Source organism: Lissotriton helveticus, chromosome 6 (genome assembly GCF_964261635.1).
Source record: "Lissotriton helveticus chromosome 6, aLisHel1.1, whole genome shotgun sequence".
Lineage (NCBI taxonomy): Eukaryota > Metazoa > Chordata > Amphibia > Caudata > Salamandridae > Lissotriton > Lissotriton helveticus.
In genome coordinates, this window is record NC_136067.1 from 259,794,813 (window position 1) to 259,817,077 (window position 22,265).

The 22,265-nt window shown below is 42.9% G+C and overlaps 1 protein-coding gene across 3 annotated transcripts in view; it reads left to right on the forward strand.

Annotated features, from left to right (window-relative positions):
• The window catches only part of ATAD2B (ATPase family AAA domain containing 2B), a 974,520-nt gene that overhangs the window by 824,388 nt on the left and 127,867 nt on the right, over positions 1-22,265 (forward strand). For all 3 annotated transcript variants that reach the window (XM_078647713.1, XM_078647714.1, XM_078647715.1), the window contains one exon: positions 9,489-10,181. In XM_078647713.1, coding sequence (XP_078503839.1) covers positions 9,489-10,181 — 693 coding nt within the window. The remainder of the gene's footprint in view (positions 1-9,488; positions 10,182-22,265) is intronic.

The following is a 22,265-nucleotide window of genomic DNA, read 5'->3' on the forward strand; positions in this document are numbered from 1 at the left end:
TTGGGCGCCCTCAGCAGGAGATGAGATGAGGGACTTCACTATCTTAAAAATTTCCTTAGGGGCATTGGCAGCTAAGTTAATTCTCCCCTCATAAAAAAGAACTTGTGCCGCCTTAATCTCTATTTTGTAGAGCTTTATAGCAGCCCTATATTCTGCCTTTCTGAGCTGAGAGTGGTTCTGTCTCCAGGCTCTCTCAAGTTTACGGCACTCTAATTTCATGATTCTGAGGGCAGGTGTGTACCACGGGGCAGCTTTGGGTCTTGTTATAGATTTACAGGGAAGTTTGGGGAGGACCTGAACCAGGGTGGTAGTAATCCAATTATCAAAGTTGTTGGTGGCCATAAATGAGTTGGTAGCCTTCCTAGGAGGATCTCGGGCGAGAGCCGCTGCCCAGTCAGGAACGGGGAAGTGAGGGCCATTTCCTACCCAGGTGTTTGACGAGATTTTGAGGGGGAGAGGGCGAGTAGGTGGACCATGTAAAAGGAATTAAAAAATGATCGGTCCAGGGCAGTGGAATGGGAGTATCTACAGTGAGGTCGTCTAAGTTACTGTAGATATGATCAAGAAGATGTCCCCTATTATGAGTGGCCTGGTAGCCCCTTTGGTGAAGAGCAATAGCTTGCAAGTTAGAGCGAAAATGTTTGCTGATGAGTCATGGGGGTCATCAAGGTGTAGGTTAAAGTCCCCAAGCAGGGTAAGATTGGACGAGGTCAGCACAGCATTTGCAGTGAGCTCTGTTATCTTGGTGATAAAGTTATTGAGGGCACCAGGGGGACGATAGGCTAGGATACCTGAGAAGGTAGTTGTGGGAGAAAATTCTAACACAAAATAAAAACTCTCACAGGCTGGGGAGGTGGTGGGGGAGATGCAGCACCTAAAGCTATCTCTGTGTATGATGGCCAGTCCACCCCCTCTCCCAGTCTGACGATCAAAGCGTTTAAGGGTGTATCCTTGAGGAGTAGCCCACACTGTGGCAGGATCATTTTCTATTTGGAGCCAAGTCTCCGTTAGGAAAAGAGCATCAGGATTGAGCTCTTTTATCAACATGTACAACTCAGTGTGATGTTTCGGTAAAGACCGACAATTGAGGAGAAACATTCTCCATTTATGTGCAGAGGAAGAATGACGGCTGTGTGAAGAAAGAGTACTCCAGTCACAGTTTTTACAAGAATGGTCTTCGTTGGAAGGAAGAATCGAGTGCCGACAGGAAGGATTGGGGACCGGTCGTAAGGCAAGCAGCGACAAGGTGTTATAAGAGAGGCGCTCTCCTACCATGATGGAAGTCGCGTCCAGGGGCCAGCGGGAAGCGTCTGGACGCGGACTGGCTTCTCTTTGGCGCCTCTTCGGCGCGTCTACGGCGCTACCGCTGCGCGTCACCGCTGCGCGGGGAGAAGAGGGACCAAATAGATTAGGCGAAGGGTAGACTAGCACGTCAACCTCCCAAGATGGCTGCCCAATGTGGAACAAGCAGGAAGTGGTGCCGCCTTACCTCCCTCCACAACAATCAGCACTGGTAGCTGCGGTGGACCGGGGAGTAGGCAAACAGAATACAGGTATTAAAACAAGTTTTTTCAAATAAATGAAATGCAATAAAAACGATTAAAAAACGCTTGCAGCAGTCCTTGATCACTGCCAAGCGCTAGCGCTGCGGTGTTTGTCAGTCAACTCAACAAACAACAAAAACCTTCTCATATTTGGGTGTCATGTTCCACCAAGAAGACACGTGGGCACAGGCAATAAGATCTAAAAAATTTAGTTTTATTAACATCATTTCTGCACTCACCAAGTTTTCGAAAAGATTAGGGAAACGACCACCGGTGGAACTTTTACAAATTTATCGGGCTAAAAGTATTTCCACTGCAACTTGTGGTTCTGGGGCATTGCAAAAACACATTCTTTACAAGTAGTGGAAAATAAATTCCTAAGATATCTATTCTCAGTACCCAGAACAACATCTGCTTACATCGGTCATGCCGAATTGGGTTTAACGTATCTGTCTGACATTATTAAACTTGAGCAGGTCTTATTGTGGCATCGAGTATGTACTAAAGAAGAACCCACGTTAAATAGGGATATTTTAAAGCATATTTTAAAATTGGAAAAAGTACTAAGGATCCCATGGATTTATTATGTTTATAATTTTATGCAGAATCTGTGTCATCCAGAGTATTTTACTGATCCCGAATCCTTGCACTTAATAAGCAGGAAGGAATTAAAAAAAGAAGGTATTGCAATGCTGGAAATGACAAGGTTGACGACTGAAATTTTCAAGCCCAGAGTATTAGAAAATCAAATGATCTTAAGTGTTTTTAAAATGCAGCCTTATCTAGCTTTAGTTCCAGTGTGGTACGATAGATTTTTATTAACAAGATTTAGACTCCTCATATTCCATAGACTTACCAGCTTTCCTAACACGAATAATTGGAGCCGCACTATGATAGATAGCCTGTCCTTGTGGCGATTGCTCATGTCAATCCACCATCCGTGTAATCTTTTTTTGTGGTTTTTACTCTGGTATTAGGAAAGTGTGGATTCGACCAATGTTAAACATGATGGGGGTTAGGACTTGCCGGCCTGCGTATATTGCACTGCAAACCCTGGACAATGCTGATATGATCTGGAAAGTTGCGATGTTTCTAAAAAGGGTGGTTGCTTATAGGAAGAGTATAGTGCTTTAATGAATTTTGGATTTTATTTTTATTATCCCTGGCAATATCCATGCTTTTAACTTTTATGTATGACTGACGTTAATGGAGTTATACAATTTTATATATTATTGTGATTATACTGCTGTATGTACTGCTTTTATGATTGCACTATTTTACAAGCGAATAAAGCTTTATCCTCTGACTAATATTATGGAGCATTTTGAAATAAACAGACTGATGTTGAAAGGATCCGAACATGGTTGAACCTTTTATGAAGTACAATTCAACAACCATTTTTGAAATGTACTTAATTGATTACTGTGTTTGTCTTGAAAAGGTTCAGCCGTGTTCAAGGCATTTTGAATATCCATCCTGAAGGATGAGGAGATTCATAATTTTTTATGCTACAAAGTAAGTTTTCCAAGCCCGACTACCTTTAATTCACTCTAATCTGATTAGTGCTGACCAAGAGATTGCAATACATTGTGTTTACTCCCGGTTTCCTTAATTCTGGCTCGCTAGCATGCCCGGCAGCGGTAACAGATAAGGCATCCCTTGCCTGCTCCTTTCTCTGCTTAGGATTCCTTCAGGAACACGGGGCAACCGGCCTGCATTAAGTGCATTTTTTTCCTTGGTTCCTTGCCCCCATTCTTAGCATTTTGATTAACTCAAGGAGGATGGTGTAACATCCCTTGTTTTCCTTCCTCCGCATGCTGCAAGGCTTTCCACTTCATTTGACCACTTCCTCCTATCTGTTTCATTGATTGTCAGCCTTTCGCTCTATTTCCTGATGCTCCTTCAAGCGACACTATTTTTAACAAGAAGTTCTAAGCATTGTTAAATGGCATCATGCACGCATTGGCATCACAAACATTGGCAGAGTTAATCGTCTCAGCTTTTTGAGCTATTGGCTTCATCAATAATTTTTTTTAGATGCTTTAGAGCATCAGCGTGTCTCTCCATGAACACACAGACCTCCAGAATAACTGCTATTCAAAGGGTGTGCATTGGGGCAAGGGAGCAATGGGGGCACTCGAAGATCGGCCCAGGGGAGGAAAATAATAAAGGAAAAAAGGAAAGCTAGCGGAAACTAAATGGCGAACTTGTGAGCAACATGGAACACACACAGGTGGTTTAACAAGGGGAAGTAGCACCTGGAAAGAGCTAGAATACACGTTTGGTGTCTTGGAGTCACTGAAAGAAAATTAAAAAAAGATGGTAAATAAGTTAGGCTCCAGTGGGGAGAGAATCACAAGAGGAAGGAAAGCCATTAAATAAGAAACAAGCAAATGAGTGACAAGCAAGCCAACCAGTGATCAACAATGGGCTATCTAAAAGCTGTATGGTAGGCAATTTCTAAAATGTTTGAAGATGAACAAAAAACAAGAAGCGCTCTCCGGTTCCAGCCACAAGGCAGCGGGATGCAGGCACAGCATGTGACACTAGAGGTTCAAACTATGTTACAGCTAAGTAACTGGTTTCATCTGTGCCCTAGAACGGGACCGGCACTGCTTTGATTTTATTTTTCTTATTCTTAAAAAAAATCCTAAGATCATCTACCTTCTTGCTAGGGTGTACAGAGGTATATCTGTTTATCTCAGAATGGTTTCTTATGAACAGAGAAGCATTCTGCGGCCACGGATGTATGTGAGATGAACCTGAAACAGGAATTCACGATTGGAAGTGAATAGAATAAGTCAGTCCTAGTCTCGCTTCTTCTGGTCCCCACCTCCTGGGTCACCTTTTCTCTTTTTAGGGCGGGAGTGACTGTAGGTTGAGGTGGGCTGCTCTTACTACCCTCTCTACCACCTATCTCCCAACCTCCAGAAAAATGTGGATTGAGCTGGAACTAGTGGACAAAGCTAGGGTGGAGCTGGGTCAGTAATAGCTGCCCTTTGCCTCCTCTGTAGCGCCCTAGCCCCATCATACCAGTTCTGGGAAGGACCTGGAAGGGGCTAGAGATTCCCTGCTAGGTCCATCAGATGTATGTGTGATATCAAATGCATATTAATGGGTCAGCCCTGCAAATGAGCACCAGGCCACCTCTTTCAGGAGTGTGCCGGTGCTCGGAAGGGACTGGAAACTGCCAAACTCTTTCTCTGCAGCAGGAGTTTGTCTGCATCACTGGCAAAATTCCTTACAAACTGCTACCTAGGGAATGGGACGGCACTCCTTTGATGATATTGACACGCAAATACATAGTAAAGGTGTCCTGAAGACACCTTATTAAAAAAAAAAAGTAAAAAAGTGTGTGTGTCGGTTGCATAAGTCAGACTTTTCTATAGGAGGAGAGTTTTTTTGTTTTGCGAATCATGTTGGCACTATTTGGCGAATCTTCATGAAGCATTCCAAACAAGAATGTTTGCTTTGCAGGAAGGCGGGGCTGCTCTACTCCTGCTCTACTCTTTGAGCTGGGCAGGGGAGGATTTGTTTGCCAACTCCTGAGTGCACAAAGACTGTTTGGTCTGCCCTCTTGGGCTGCCCAAACCAGTCATGCACACTCTGCCCCTCTCCATGCAGGAAAGGTACGTTTAATTGTATTGCTTTCATTTCTTTATTTCCCCTCGACACCTCCACGATTCACTCTCCCCTGCAACACCCTCCAGGACTCGCCCCTACCCCCGCTACCCCTCACTAGTTAGTTCTAGTTAGCTCAGTGAACTGGAATTGTACACTGTAACTGGTGAATTTCAATGTTTTTAAATTTAAAATGTTAAGTTTTAACTGACATTTCCACCTAATTATAACATCAGTTTAACCTTTATTTTTCCAGTGGGTGGGTGGATGGATATCAGGCAAAAGCCCTTGTGGGGCAAAAAGTATATTAACTTTTCCTTTAATCAACAATCATTATTTTATTTCCATATTGATGAGATATTACTTTTGTGTAAAATATGCCACGTTCTAGTCAGGTCCTTGATTATTACCTAATCAACTGGTGCCACCAAGACCTCCTCCCCTGATAGATAGCAGATGTCTCCTGGTGTTTCAAGGGTGACCTTAGGTACCAGTGACCAGGCCCAGGATGTTTCATGGGATATAACAAGCCTATATCTCTACCTCAACATAGCCCTATCTATGTCTGAGACTTTGCTGGGCACCAGCAGTTCTCCTCACCTTCTCAGGAGGATCACTCCACTTCAAAGGGTGATGGTGCTCTGTCCAAAACCATGTCTACATCCAGATACCCACACATACATGGCTACTATCCTTTATCAATCAATCAGGTTGTACTTGTACGTAGAGTGCGCTTGTCCTCCGATAGGGTATCCAGGCTCTCTCAGCATGCCTCTGTCGAAGAGTAAGGTCTAGATCCCCTTTCTGAAGTGGGTCAGTGAGGGAGGGGTGTGGAGGGGGAGGGAGTTCCAGGATTTGGGGGCAGGATGGGAGACGGAGTAGACTCTGGCGAGGCGTCGTCGTGTGTGAGGGATCTGTCCGAGGTGTGCAGAGCAGCGGTTCCTGAGGGGTCAGTGAGGCTTTGTAGGCGTGGGTCAGGAGCTTGAAATGGCATCTCTTCTTGATGACCAAATGAACAGTTGTGCCCTACAGTCCCCAGTTTAAACCCATCTGGTTTCCCTAGAAGAGATGCAGTTTGCAGACTTCTTTTGGGAACCCTTAAGGGGGAGAGGTATTAACTTTGGCTGGGGTTCTAGAAGGTGGCTAGTAAAGGGACTGACTCTGGTCATTCGATCTTCAGGACACTTTCTTCTATCAGCTTAACCTTTAGGAATATAGGATAGTTTGCTGTGGAAAACCAACACTACCAGTAGATGCGACTGCCATTCAATTTATGTGCTAAATCTGTCCCAGTGGTTTCCCTTCTTTGGCTGCACATGTTGCACTGCTTTAAGCAGTCACTCAGATGATTGCTTTATCAGAGCAGTATCTACGTCAATTGTATCCTGTATTGTCCTGACACTTGGGACACTGTAAACTGACCACCAAGAGGAAACAGTACTCCAGGGCAGTTCCTTATTGTAGACATGTGAATGCCTTTTCTATGCTCCAAAGGCTGAGGGCCAGGCGGAGTGCACTAGCACAACCAGACTATTTCTTCCAAAGATGCTTTTGGAACTACAAGTGTGCTGTATTATGTCAGTCTAATAGGCCAAGCTTCACAATTGTTGCAGATGGTGGCCTTTCTAGCATGGATAGCCTATATTCCAGTGGTGAGATCCAAAGGTCTGGGATTCTACAGATGCAATATCATTGTATTCTTCTATGTAAAGAACCAAGGCAGCAACGACTTCCCGCTGTTCTGCTAGCCATAAGCCTGTGGAAACAAGCCTTCCTGAAATCATGCTACTGTTAGTCTCCTACTTTGAGTATATACAATACTAAAGCAGAGATCCCGAGCAGGGTTTCCAACTCCACACGTGGGTAGGAAATTCTCCTGGAATAGTTTGGCCTCATCTGTGAGATATAGGGTTGTTCATCCATGGACCCCCTCCCTCCCCCACCACACACACTCATAGATGAACAACGGCTGCATCAGTTGGCTAACTGGATAGGCATGAGGTCCAGATCCAAAGGAGGATGTCCTCATGTTGGACTGTATCGGGGCATTCACATACAGTTTCCATTCATCTTATAATTTTCAGGGTCCTACAGATCAGATCCAACCTAATATGTTTGGTCATCTTAGACAGTACTACTTGAACAAAAAAGTTTCGTTTTTTTTAGCCTGCCGTCTATTTTAAAAAGCCAACATATACCTTCTCCAGGGAGTCCTCCTGTCCAATGAGGAAGGAGTGCCGCACCATATCCCTCCATCGCTCAACTTGAGTGCATGATTTCTGATAGCTTTGCCTTCACACACACACTTTAGCAGAGAACATGGATGGTCTGGCAGTTATTACGAAGTATCTTAATGCAAGGAACAAGTAGTTACATTTCTGTCGCTGGGCACAAGTGACACATATCATCACTAGTTGTGATATTTCCCATCACTAGTCATGAAATTTAACAAAAATTATCACTTGAAGCCTGGATGCTTTCATTTTGTCTGACTTAATTGTCTCCAGAAAAAACAGTTAGCATATGAGAGTAGAGTATTTCGAAAACTTTAAGCTTTTCTCCGGTCTCATCTTTAGAAAGTAATAATTAGAAACCTATTTTTCACAGTTGTTCAGGATTTGGCCAATTCCACTGTAGCGAATAGAGCTATTATTCAGACTCCGATATTGGGACCATCTTCCTATTTATTTTCCTGAAAATGTTACTGTTATAAGAAAACTCCTTAAATATAGCCAGTATCCTCTATGATTGTGATGCCTTACTTGTCTAAAGCTTGCTGGATTACTGACTTACTTTTAGAGCTCTCATGGAAGATACCACTCTCCATAGTCTTAGATCTTTAAAAACAGAACACATTGAATCCCTGTCCTCCATGGGTTTTGCAACATACTGAGTGATGTTTGCTGCACTCTTGTTATTCATCTGAAATCCCCCTCTGGCTTCTGGGTCATTTCCCCTTGCCTTGGAACATTTATCTATGTTGTTCTGTTACCTGCAGCAACATAGATCTTAGAAGCATTCATGCCAGTGTTACTGAGAACTTCTCTATAAAATAATTACACTTCAGACGTAGTCCAAGTGGCTTCCTGGCTCACCTCGAAGGATCCTGGATGGTGGTGGAGTCCGTGCTCTAGACATTTTAATTCTACATCAGCATTTGACATGCTCGCCCAAAGGTCTTCGTTGGACTGTCTTTAGTTTGTCTTGTGGCATGAATAAACCCTTATTGAATGACGCGGTTCAATATATATGCCTAGCTCTGTTTGTCAGTCTATACGCCTAGTCTTTAGTGTCCCGCAGGGCTTCTTTCTAGCCCCCAGTCTCTTCAATGTTTGTTGACCTGCTGCGTCCTCAGTCTCATGGGTTCCATTTTCATATTTACATGATAGTAAAATGATCATTCTCAGGATAATACAATATGGTTGACAGAGGGGAGATTCTGAAATTGCACAGTGGAGGCTGGGGGGTGGGGGGAACACTGCAACCATTGGCTCAAACTGAATTCAGACCAAACTGAGGGAATGTTGGCATTGGTAAGGAAAAAGATCTGTAGGACTTCAATTGTTACCCTCTAAAATAGGGTTGCGCCTCTAACCTGTTTGAGTGGTGAGGAATTGGAGTTTCCCCTCTTTCCAATCAAACCATTGCTATCTCTGAAAATGTTTGTTTTGCAGCTTAATGTACTATGAACACTGTTACTCTCTGTTGGGATGCACTTCTACAGTAATGGTGTAAGGAGGCTCCAGATTAGACTGTGGTACTTATTTATATAAAGGCTCCAGTTTATTTAAAATTCAGCAGCCCACCACAATTTTGAAATCTTTATTTGGCTCCATATTTCTGCAAGAATAGTGCTTAAAGTTCTATATGATATTCATTGAATAATCAATATCCAAGCACCTTTCTTTCTAATGCATGCCATGTTGAGATATCTTTGGACCTTAACTAGTCGCTCTTGAGACCAGATTATCCTCCCTGCATGTTCTCCAAATAAGCAAGCAGGTGAAAGGTGTTGAGGTTTTTTTTAGCACCCAAAAAAATTAAATGCTTTACCAGTTGGACAGAGCGTGACTTTTATCCTCCGGTTAAAATGAAGTGTAGGATGCAGCTATTTACACAGCACAATGGGTCCTAAACCGCCGGTCTGTCTCTATCTAGAAGAAACTGTGTGTACTGTCTAGTAACAACTAAATTAAGAAATTAAGTAATGCAGCAGTATCTCAATAGATACTTACTGCAGTACACAACATTGCAGACACTTTAAATATTTTTCTTTTTTAGGCTATAGTTGATCAAATGTATTTTATATTTCCCTTTACATAGTTCCTATGAGGAGAAAACGGCGGAAGTCTCCATGGGTGAGAGGTATAATCAAGAAGAAAAAGCCAATCTATTTAAAAAAAGATGAAGATGATGACAAGGGTGGAGATTCTGATAATCCAGAAGCAGAAGAAGATAGTGAAGTTCTAGAAAATGGTGAATTAGAGGTCAGCACTGATTGCCATGAGGAGAATGGCGAGGAAGCTGCAGAACTGTCTGTGAATGACGAGTCCTCTTGCGATGCGGATAAGCAAACAGTGAAATTATGCATAAACAGTACATTGGAGAAAGAGAATAGTTTTGCTCCAGTTGAAGAGGAGAGTTCCAATGAGTCTATCTTGGCGGACAGCTCAGTTTTGCTTAAGAGTGGAATAATTTCAAGAAAACAATCGCCCCTTAAGGGAACTTACATAAATGGTGATTCTTCAGCAGACAGTTTGGAGGGCATGCCTCTTTCAGCGTTGTGTAATGGCAAGGCAAAGGGGGTCAAAATTGTACACCTTTCTGGGAACAAGCAAAAACCATCAGATGTGGATAAGACAATGGAAGAGCCTGAAATTTACAAACTACATTTGTGCAGTGTAGCCCACGATAGTGATGACGTAAAAATAGCGCCTCCAGAGCCAACACAATTAAGCAATATTGGGAACACTGTTCGGGACACAGTTATAGACAACTCGGAAGCAGATAAAGAAGGTAAGTTAAATGATTAACATGGAAATTAAGTTGACATGTATTGGGGCAGATGTATATTCATTGTTTTTTTTCCTGAGGCCCTCCCCACCTCAATCAATCATTATTCGCAACCTACCTGTTTCTTTTTCTTTGAAGTTCAAGCAAAATTTGATAGGGCAATGGCTAACAGTTCAGGTACATGTGTACTACAGTACATAACACCAGATTTTATAATATGGTGGTAAAAGATTGTTGTAACAGGCTGAACCATAAATTAACATGAAATGTCACCAGTCAAAAATGTTTGTGATCGGCCCCCAAATTAGCTTCTTTGAGAGATCAACTGACACTCTAATTCTAGACAACCACCTAACCTCTCTTGAGCAAGAGAGATTAGGTGTATTTATTATAAACGACGGCCCAAATACTTTTTATTACCCAAATGTAAATTGGAGCGCAGTGGCCTTTTTATTTGGTTTATCATGTAATGGCGCCCGCCCCTTTTATTGCACACACATTAAAATCTATTACGTATATACATACCGGGCTGCGGCAACCCTCCTTCAGGCAGTAACTTATTCTTGTGTCATTTCCATTTGAGGTCTGGCTCAGAGTTGGCAAAGAGCCAGCCTCCTTTAATGACTGACTGTTTTGACACTGTCTTTCATATTTTTGGGTCTTCCCCCTGGACAGGCCTTGGATGATTGACATATCAGGTTATATGTAAATGACAGCATTTCCCCTTTTTATATGAAAATCTGAGATGGCAAAGTCATCCACATAGGAAGGTGGAGTATTATGTGGTGATGCTGGTTAGGCTTCTCCATGCAATACTGTCACGAATCCCAAAGATGGTCTTTAGCTCAGTCCTGGTAGTTTAGCAAAGAGCAGTCCTGCTTCACTAGAGGAACATGTGTTCAGCATTTCAGAGTTCAAACATGGACAATAATAATTGACATGACTCGAGAGCAATCCTACACTAATTTATAAAAATAGAGGGTATTATTTTTATCTTAATTTATACACCACAACGAACAGAATAGCATGCTTATAACCAGAGGTATAGATTTTTGAGGCAATATAAAATCAGTGTAAAATAATTAAGTGAAACTTTAGCATGGCCTGAGGAGCCCGTGTGAGTTATTCTTGCTGTCCCTGATGCTGCGAGGGAGCCAATGGAGAGCTGCTTTTACTGTTGAAACAGTGTTGCATGGGGAAAAGATGCAAAAATACAACAAAGGGGTGGTTGCTGACATTGGTCTGATTGCGTACCTTCCAGATGCAGCAACAATTAAGCTGTTGACTGCTGGACTTGCGTCTAACAAGCCTTGGCAGCTGGAAGTGGAGCAAAAATTTACTTCGACATCCGGAAGAACGTGTTCGCTACCTGTAAATGTGTGGAAGTCAGGACTACAGTTCCCACAATGCACTAGACCATCTGGATTTGGGCAATCCCATGGAGGGCCTGATGGCCAGCGATTCATTGGATCTGGAGTTATTTTACCTGCAGTTTACAGGGGGCTGGTGTCACTAGTCCAAGGGAGTCTGACGATGCTTCAGTCTTCTACAGGGGTCCCTCAGTCTAGGTGAACCTAGAGATAGCCTAGGGCGAGTCTCGATCAAGGAGTTCCAGGAGCATTGCCACAAGTGCAGGGTATGGATGAGTTACTTAACTGTAATCCTAGTTCTCTTCCAGGGGTATCCTCATCAAAGTCATAAGCACTAGAATATTCCTGTCCATGCGCGGGACCCCGGAAACACAATCATATATGTGCCCCAAATATATGTTTATATATATATATATATATATATATATGTGTATATATATATATATATATGTATGTATGTATGTATGTATGTATGTATGTATATATGTATGTATGTATATATGTATATATGTATATGTATATATGTGTATATATGTATATGTATATATATATATTCACTGAAAAAACCATAGGTTATAGACCATATATAGTTAGGAATTAGCATTTAAAAAACCTTATTTTACTCACACAAAACCATTGAAATTCCATATATAGTTAGTTGCACTAACTATATATCGCGCACCCACAATCCACTGCTGATCATGTCACATATTACATCATTCATGACATGGTCAGTTACATCACTGATGACATCACTGATGACATCTCACATGACATCACTGATGACATCACTGATGACATCTCATTTGACATCATTCTTGTGCTAATACGATAAACCTCTTCAGACTCTAATAAAACCTTAGATACACTCAGTGTATACAGACACTCACACACTGTTACTCATCCATGGAGTTACTCACACACCTAGTCAGTCATGCAAAGAATCAATCACACCTCTATTTCCTCAACTATACAGTTATACACACCTTACTTATTCAAACATATACTAACACATATTTACTCTCTTATACAATCCCTGATACAAGTTCACAATGATCCATACAGCCACTCACTCATTCAGTGGCTCTCATGCACAGTTATTTATATATGCCAACTCTCACATGTACTGTGTTTTACATATGTACTTACTATGACATGTAGCATTGACATATCCATTCACTCATCAATACACTCATGCACACAGTCAACCGCCCATGTAGCTGTTTCCACATGCACTCTTGAACTCATACACCTAGTGAATCAACTGCTCACACATCTATGCACAGAGTCACACACCTCCCAGCCACCCCCACACAAACTCAATCTCCCATACAAATACTTGGGCAACCAATCAATAACATATGTAGCCTCTCGTATAGCTAATGATCCACACATGCAGCAGTTTACATCACAACAGACATACTGAAGCAAACATTCAGGCAGTTTAGTCACTAACCCATGCATTTAGTACGACACATTTATTCACTCACTCATACAGTCAGTCACGCACCTACTAAATCCTTCATCGAGACACTTATACATCCACTCATTCTTCAATATATCTAACATATTTAAACTTTACAGAAACACACAGTCACTGGATGATGTCATCAGTGATGTCATCAGTGATGTCATCAGTGATGTCACTGACCATGTCATGAATGATGTAATATGTGACATGATCAGCAGTGGATTGCGGGTGCGCGATATATAGTTAGTGCAACTAACTATATATGGAATTTCAATGGTTTTGTGTGAGTAAAATAAGGTTTTTTAAATGCTAATTCCTAACTATATATGGTTTATAACCTATGGTTTTTTCAGTGAATTTCAATGGTTTTTTAATAGCAAATATCATAAGCTGTCGAATGTCAAGTACGTGGTAAGTAAAAACATTTTCGTGTTTATGCACACTGATCTGCTTTGAATGCTGCCCCCCACCCCTCATTTCTATTAGGAGTACTCTCTCTTTGCAGATAGTGAAGGGTAGTTAACGCAGGCCTTTGCTCCCGTTGTAATCCGTCGTGCCTGCTTCTCTCTCCATTTGATTGATTGTTCTCTTTGGTTCAATCTCTATTTACAAACAAGCACAGAGTCGCAATACTCTGTTTAGTCTTTGCAGATAGCGAAAAATCGTGTAAAAAAAGAAAAGGAATCGAGCAAAATCAGTAGGCCACTAATGGGATCTCTTTTTGACCTCCCTAAAATAGAAACATTAGGAACAACCTGTTGATAATACCAATGTGTATGTACATAAGCGGCGTTCATTTGTGTTCACAGTACCCCTTCTTGATTGTTTGAATCGAGCATTGAATTGTTCGAAGTTGGTTCTCTTAAGAATCTTCTCTGCCTGCAAACGAGGAAGAATAGGAATATTCTCTCTCCCTTTGCAGATAGTGAAGGGTAGGTAACGCAAACCTTTAACACGTCGTGCCTATTTCGTTCCTCATTGATTTATTGTTTCCCCAAACATTGACTGTTTGGGAATTGGTTCTTTTTGGAGGTATTCCCTGTTTGCAAATATACGTAGGAAAATCTTTGCAAATAGTGAAAGGGTACGTAATGCGGACCTTTCTCCCCCGTTGTAATCTGTCATGCCTATCTACTCCCCACTGATTGATGCACCTGTTTCACCCGGACCATTTACTAGAGATACGTCATCTGGCCCGACCAGAGAGCACCCCTAGTGAAAAGGACATATGCAATAATAACGAAGTGATCACTGTATCCTGTTAACAGAAACTTTAGCATGAAACAACCTGGAAAGAAAAGAATAGGAAAACGAAAATCAGTAGGCCACTGATGAACATAAACTTTTATTAAACAACGAACAAAGAAACGATAACATAACGTAATGATAAAACCTATTAATGTCCTAGAAACAAGAAAACGTTAGAAATATGCCAGTGGTGAGAGACCAGAAAAACAGTAAGAGAAATCAAATCACCCCTCGCTGTCCCACCGCCTGCCACGCCAAAAAAATCGATAGACTAGGGAAAATGCAAGTCAGTAGAACATCCGCCCCCACTCTGGAAACTTCCAAGGTGGGGCAGGGTTGCGGCTACGCCCAGCCGGGAGCAGCCCATATAAGGCGGATCCTGCTGCCACGCCTCGGCCAGGAGATCCTAACGTAGGGTGTAGCCGGAGGAGAGGCCGAGGCCAGCGGGACCCGGCCAGGGGATTGCCTTTACAACGCTGAAGAGTTTCAGGGGGGGGGAATGTCTCCTCGACCCTCCCCTCTCTCTCCCAGTCCGGCCGCGGTGGCCCTTGAGAGTTGCAGGTAGTCCCGCCACATGCTCTTCCGGTCCGGCCACCAACGGTCGGGGGGCCGAGGCCGACGAGATCCGGCTGCAGCCGATAAACCAAGAAACCCGTTCATGGGGCCAGAGCCAGGGGCGTCCGGCCGACATCCACCGGAAGCCCGGCCCGAAGACGGACGGGACACTTCTTCTCTCTTGAATAATGGCTGCGACAACACTGGGGGGGGATGTCTTGCACATGCCTCCGACCCCCCCCCCCTCGTCCTCATCGCCTGGTCCGGCCATAACAAATCTCAAGCGAGACGCCGTGGGGTGCACTGGGAGGGAGAGACGATGCGAACAGGCCTCTCCCGCCTCCCCAGTGGAGGCTTCCCACCTGCACCCTCGGCGCTCCAAGCGCCCGGAAAAGGGTTCTTCCACTGTGGCGATGCTGCAACGTCTCGCCCGGCAGGGTGGAGCCCGTCCGCTCATTTGACCCCACGATCGCCAGTAGCTACCGAACTCTCAAAATGGCGGTCGACCTGGCAAGAGCGGGCCCAGCATAAAGAAATGGCCCGGTCACTGGTTGACTCCACCACCGTAGTCCTCCACGACCTTGAAGATTCTACAGGAGCCGCGGGAGTCTCCGACCCCCGCAGACACCCCCGATGGGGAATGACTGCCATAATCTCCCGTGGAGTGACGAAACTGTATCCGCGGGACGTCGGCGCTCCCATGCTGGCGCCAGCCTCACTTTGAATTACTAGAATCCTGCAGACCTCAGTTCCGGTGAAAGCACAGTGTGACCCGGTAGGAAAAATTGTTGCACCCCCTCCCCTTTTTGACTGATAGTTCAAACCACCGATCCTTTCCTTTGCCCTTTTAACGGAACTTTGGACTGCCTCCCCCTCTTTTACATTTTCTAGAGAAAACAAAACATTAACCACTACATTAGCATAGCAGTTGACACCAGAACTGTTTTCAAATTGAAAACCAACAACATCTTCAACAGAATCCTTTTTGTTTCTGCTGTGACCCTGCTACAGCACAGGCATTGTCCCCAGCAGTAATTCTGCAATGCCGGTAAGAATAGCTGTGGTGCCTACTGGACTCACTCACCCCCGCGGCGCCCCACGCCGTTATTTGCTGGGCGGCAACTTACTAGACATCACTTTCGTGCCATCTAGATTTCAGCGCGTTCTGCTGCCTTGGAACTATTCGCACAACAGACTGCTACTGACGACCCACCCCCAGGCAACATCTTCTGAATTTTCATAATTTGAAAGAACTAGTAACATGTCCTCATCAGGAATTCAAAAGAAATTGCCACGGTCTCTTCGTTGTTTAAATGTTTTTACTGTTTTTGTTTTGTTGTATATATTTATATGTTATTAAAGTTTTATATTCCTACTACTTTGTTGGAGTGCTATATATTTTTAATGTGACACATAATTGTAAAAACTTTGATGTACAAAGAGTCATTCCTAGAATCTTCCGCTTCAGGCTCGGTCCCCTCCCCAATCACAATACAGAATGGTTTTCAGATAGTAGGAACACGTGTGGTGTGACGGATCTCATCGGGTGTGGGCCTTGATCTACTATAACTCCTTTGAAGAGGGGTGAATCTTTACAGCTGGAGCCATAAACTACATCTGCAGGGCTAGCTGATAGCCTGGACAATCGGACACAGAGGAAGAGGAGTGTCAGAGGGTGCGGTAGTGAATAGGGCGAAAGGGAGGTGTCGGGCGCGCACAGAGTGTGATTCTCAGGGAAGAGCAGCGCAGATGGGGGGAGGTTTATTGCCCATGCATAAGACAGAGAGCGGGGGTGACCAGTGCCTGGGGAAGATGCTTGCGAGGGTGGGGAGCCATGCTACGAATCGACAGCGTGCAGAGAGTGGGTCTGGTCAAGGCATCTAAAATGGCTGCCGTGCACGACAAAAGTGTGGCATTTCAAAAAAGGCAATATGGCGCAAACAATGTTTTTCAACACTTCCTCATTTCCTTCGAATCGAACGTTAACAGACGTTGGTGCATATTACCAAAGTTAAGCGATATTTATCGCTAACGATGCTTACCAACGAATTTTTTACCGCTAAGCATCGTCAGAAATTATCGAAGATAAACCTTGCTATTATCAAGGTTTATCGCAAATGCGATAAAAAACGGCCGCAATGCATGAATATCGCTAAAAAGTCAGCGATATTCATGCATTACCGAGCTAATGCTCTTAGCCATGTTATCCACCTCCCATTGGATAACATGGCTAAGAACTGCTCAGGGCAGGTATATCTTTTTTGAGATATTCGCGCTTAGCGCGAATATCTCCAAAAGTTGGTAATAGGAGATAGATATCTTGCATGTTGTAATGCAAATTATTGTGGTATATGGAACTCATACCATAATCTCTCAGGAAAGCAGAAACTGATCCTTTTGGGACCGCCTGAAAAGGCCTACGGGGTGAGGGGTACTCTACTTTGCCCCCTTTTCACGTTCCGAACTATTTTATTTTACTCTCTTCTGTAATTACACAAAATAGCAGCGATAAGATGCATCGGAGACACACAGTGAGAGAAAGGAGGCCGGAGATGAAGAAGAGATGTCAAATACACATTGGAGATAATATAGTGGCAGAAGGGAAGTAAATATGAGTAAACTTACCATGTAACATAAAAATGTTGCACTCTATACTATGTCTCATTTTATACTACAATCACTTCGCTACAACCTCATAAATTAAAAATAAAAATGAATAATGTCTCAAACAATTTTTGATTTCTAAATATAAATTTATTCTTCAGAATTTTCTAAATTTGAAAGAACTAGTAACATGTCCTCATCAGCAATTTCCTCATGAAAAGTCTGCAATGATGATTCTTGTAACTCTATGGTCTCCAAACATTCGATAAATTCGCCATCAACAGATTGATCAAAAAAATCATTCAAGTCATCTCCTCCTTGTGACAATATTTCATTATTGGTGCTGTCAATTTCAATCAATGTAGTGGAATCATTCAAGTCATCTCCTCCTTGTGACAATATTTCATTATTGGTGCTCTCAATTTCAATCAATGTAGTGGAATCATTCAAGTCATCTCCTCGTGACAATATTTCATTATTGGTGCTCTCAATTTCAATCAATGTAGTGGAATCATTCAAGTCATCTCCTCCTTGTGACAATATTTCATTATTGGTGCTGTCCATTTCAATCAATCTAATGGAATCATACAAGTCATCTCCTCCTTGTGACAATATTTCATTATTGGTGCTCTCAATTTCAATCAATGTAGTGGAATCATTCAAGTCATCTCCTCCTTGTGACAATATTTCATTATTGGTGCTGTCCATTTCAATCAATCTAATGGAATCATACAAGTCATCTCCTCCATGTGACAATATTTCATTATTGGTGCTCTCAATTTCAATCAATGTAGTGGACAATTCAAAAGAAATTGCCACGGTCTCTTCATTGTGAGCCATTTTATTTTGAAATTGCTTGCTGTAAATTGCAGAAAAAAATAATCACTTTCATTTATCGTTTTTAGTAATACATAATATAAAACTAACTTTATCAAGTATTTAGTATAACAGAAAGGACTGCAAATAAATAACAGAAAACATTTTTCAAATTATCTTCAAGTGTACAACATAGTTCCCCTTACAAATTAACAACTCACCTTTTTAAAAGTAGGAGAAGTGTTAGTACTGTGTAAATCAAACACCAGAAATTCACCACCAAAAATTCCTCACAAATGTACCTCAGACAGTAGTATCACAAAATGGCTGTGGTTTCCTCTCATTTGACATATATACATAACCAATTAACTTTCATCACACACAAATACAAAACCAAAGTAACATTTTAATTGGTTCTAAATTTCAACACTTTCAAATGTGTTTTCCCCATGCAATTTTCCATAGGACATTTACATACGTCTACAGCCTGAATGGCTGAACGGAATTACACCAAACTTGGCAAAATGGTACATCAAACCTAAGAGGTCAGGAAGGATCTACTATGCCCCCTTATGGTCATTTCCCCCTTCGCTTTGGCCTCCTCTTGTCTCTCGATCCTACCGAGACACAAGATGGCGGCCGCTACGGACTGTTTGGAATGTTGACAGACGCCGGAGAACCAATCAGCTTCGCAAAGCTCCGTAACGCGAAAAGTACGCGAAGCGGAGCGCTGTTACAGATATATATCTTTTTTTGAACGTTAATTTCTCAAAATCCACTGGAGCACATATATTGAGACCTAGCAAAGGCACATCGGGCTACCAGTCCCTAATATTTTGCCAAGTTTCGTGCAAATCCATTCAGCCGTTCGATTATTGACATTTAGATACGTCTACAGCCTGAATGGCTGAACGGAATTACACCAAACTTGGCAAAATGGTACATCAAACCTAAGAGGTCAGGGAGGATCTACTATGCCCCCTTATCGTCATTTGCCCCTTCCCTTTCGCCTCCTCTTGTCTCTCGATCCTACCGAGAGACAAGATGGCGGCCGCTACGGACTGTTTGGAATGTTGACAGACGCCGGAGAACCAATCAGCTTCGCTTCACAAAGCTCCGTTGCGCGAAAAGTACGCGAACTGGAGCGCTGCCCGGTCCGCTGTTACAGATATATATCTTTTTTTAAACGTTAATTTCTCAAAATCCACTGGAGCACATATATTGAGACCTACAAAAGGCACATCGGGCTACCAGTCCCTACAATTTTGCCAAGTTTAGTGCAAATCCATTCAGCCGTTCGGGCTAAAAGTGAGGCCAACCGCCCTATGGAAAACTCAATGTTAAAAACACGTTTTGGGACCCCCCTTTTTTCTCGCCCCCCCCTGGACGAACCCCCCCCCCCCCAATTTTCAGGGGCTGCTCAGAAACAAAATGTGCCATTTTCCTGAAAATTTCAGCCAATTCCGTCCACAAACGCCAAAGTTATTAGACATAGGATATTTTCTCTATGGGTTTTTTGAAAATTCTAACTATATATACCTACTGGCGACCGCCAGTAGGTAATGTGTATATATATGTATGTGTATATATATATGTATATGTGTATATGTGTATATGTATATATGTATATATATATGTATATGTATATCTATATGTATATGTATATATATATGTATATGTGTATATATATATACATGTGTATATGTATATATATATGTATATATATATGTGTATATGTATATGTGTATATATGTGTGTATATATATGTATATATATAAAAGCAATTGCAGCCTTATCAACACCACAGTTGTATAATGCTGTAAGAACTCCCCCTTATATCATAAAACAAGCATAAGAAACAGGAGAAAACAACAGCAAAACATGTTTTGAAACTGTTTCAATGCACAGCAGTCCGTATAAAACTCTCACATAGGACTGAAGCATATACAGCTCCCAGGCTGCATTGCAAAAACACAGTCTAAAAAGACTGAAAAGCTAACTCATAGCAACATAGAGATAAATTGGCACCGTGCCTTTAAGGCAGTCATGACCCCTAGCTTCCCATCATGCCTCAGGGGTGACAGTTAGGTCAGTTGTTCTTTGCGGTGACTCAAAAAGCCATGGCACAAAGAGTTGACAATAACTTTAAAATACCAGAATCCTTTGCCTGGGGAGGTGGGAGGGTTGCTTATGACTTTGATGAGGATACCCCTGGAAGAGAACTAGGATTACAGGTAAATTAACTAATCCTTCTCTTCCAGGGGATCCTCATCAATAGTCCTAAGCACTAGAATAGAATAGCTAGCCTCACCTCATCCACCTGCGGGCAAAGGAACATAACAGTAAATTAACCAATCAGCTTAAATAACCAAGCCTGGACAGATAGATCACTATCCGAAAAGATGCCTCAAGGAGGCATGGCCCATTTGAGTATCAGCCCTGGAATCGGATTCTAGACAGTAATGCCTTGTGAAGGTGTGAACCGATCTCCAGGTTGCAGCCTTTCAAATCTCTGACATTGGAACATCATGCAAGAAAGCTACTGTGGTCGCTTTTCCCCTAGTGGAGTGTGCTTTAGGAGACCATAACAAGGGTTTATGAGCCAGCTCGTAAGCCAATTTTATACAGGACACTATCCATCTTGAAATGGATCTTTTAGAGGCCTGGGAGCCTGTTCTCATGGCACCATAATTTAAAATCAATTGATCCGATTTTCTTATGCCCTTAGTTACCCTCTAGATAGAATTTAAGCACTCTTTTGAGGTCCAAGGAATGTAGCGACCTCTCTGCAGGAGTCGTGGGGTTTGGAAAAAAGGACGGTAGGGAGATTGACTGATTAATATGAAAATCACATACAACTTTAGGCAAAAAGGAAGGGTGAGCCCTTAATACTACCCTGTTGTGGTGAAAAACGGTATAAGGCTCTTTTGCACACAGGGCTTGGATTTCACTTACTCTGCGCGCTGATGTTATCGCTACCAGAAAAGCGGCCTTCCACGTCAGGTGCTGTAAAGAGGCTTTGTGAATGGGCTCAAAAGGAGGACCCATTAATTTGGACAGAACCAGATTCAACTCCCATGGAGGAGAAGGGTTTCGAACAGGGGGATATACTTTCTTCAACCCCTGTAAGAAGTCCTTAACCGCCTGCATTTGGAAAAAATAAGGTTGGCTGGGTGACTTTCTGTACGCCGTAATGGCTGACAAATGAACCCTAATTGAAGCATATTTCAAACCCGCTTTAGCTAGATATAGAAGGTAAGGAAGAATGACATCCTCCTGCCCCTTCGTAGGGTCAAAGTGATTTTCAACTCACCATAGGAAGAACCTCTTCCACTTGAACGCATATGACGCCTCTTAGCCTCTTTCAAAATGTGCATGCAGTCCTGCGGCAGTTTCAAGTGTCCATATTGTAGCCATGCTGCCAAGTTCAGTGAGGGAAGGCTGGGATGGAGAATCCTCCCGTCCATCTTGGTCAGTAGGTCCGCCCTGTAAGACTTGATGAAAGTCCAGGTACCACCACTGCCGCGGCCAGTCTGGAGCTATCAGAATCATCTTCATGTTGGATCAGATCAGCTTGGACATCACCTTCGGGATCAGAGGCAGGGGAGGAAAGGCGTAGGCAAATGTCCCTGACCAATCCATCAAAAGCGCATTTCCCCATGTCCCTGGACGGTGGAATCTGGATGCGAAGGCGTAGCATTTTTTGTTTTTGTCGTCTGCAAACAAATCTATTGATGGACAACCCCATTGATGGAAAAGATCTGCCACCACCTCGTCGTGTAGCACCCAGTCTGGCTGAGCTTCGAAGTGCATCTGCTTTGACATTCTGCTCTCCCGGAAGGTGCACTGCTACTATGGAGAGGTTTTGAGCTAGTAGCCAGTGCCAGATCGCCTGAGCCTCCAGGGAGAGGGCGAGAGCGTGTACCACCCTGTTTGTTTAGATAAAACATGGTGGTCGTGTTGTCTGTTTGGATCAGGACCGAGTTGGACTTGATCGAAGGTAGGAAAGCTTTCAGAGCAAGA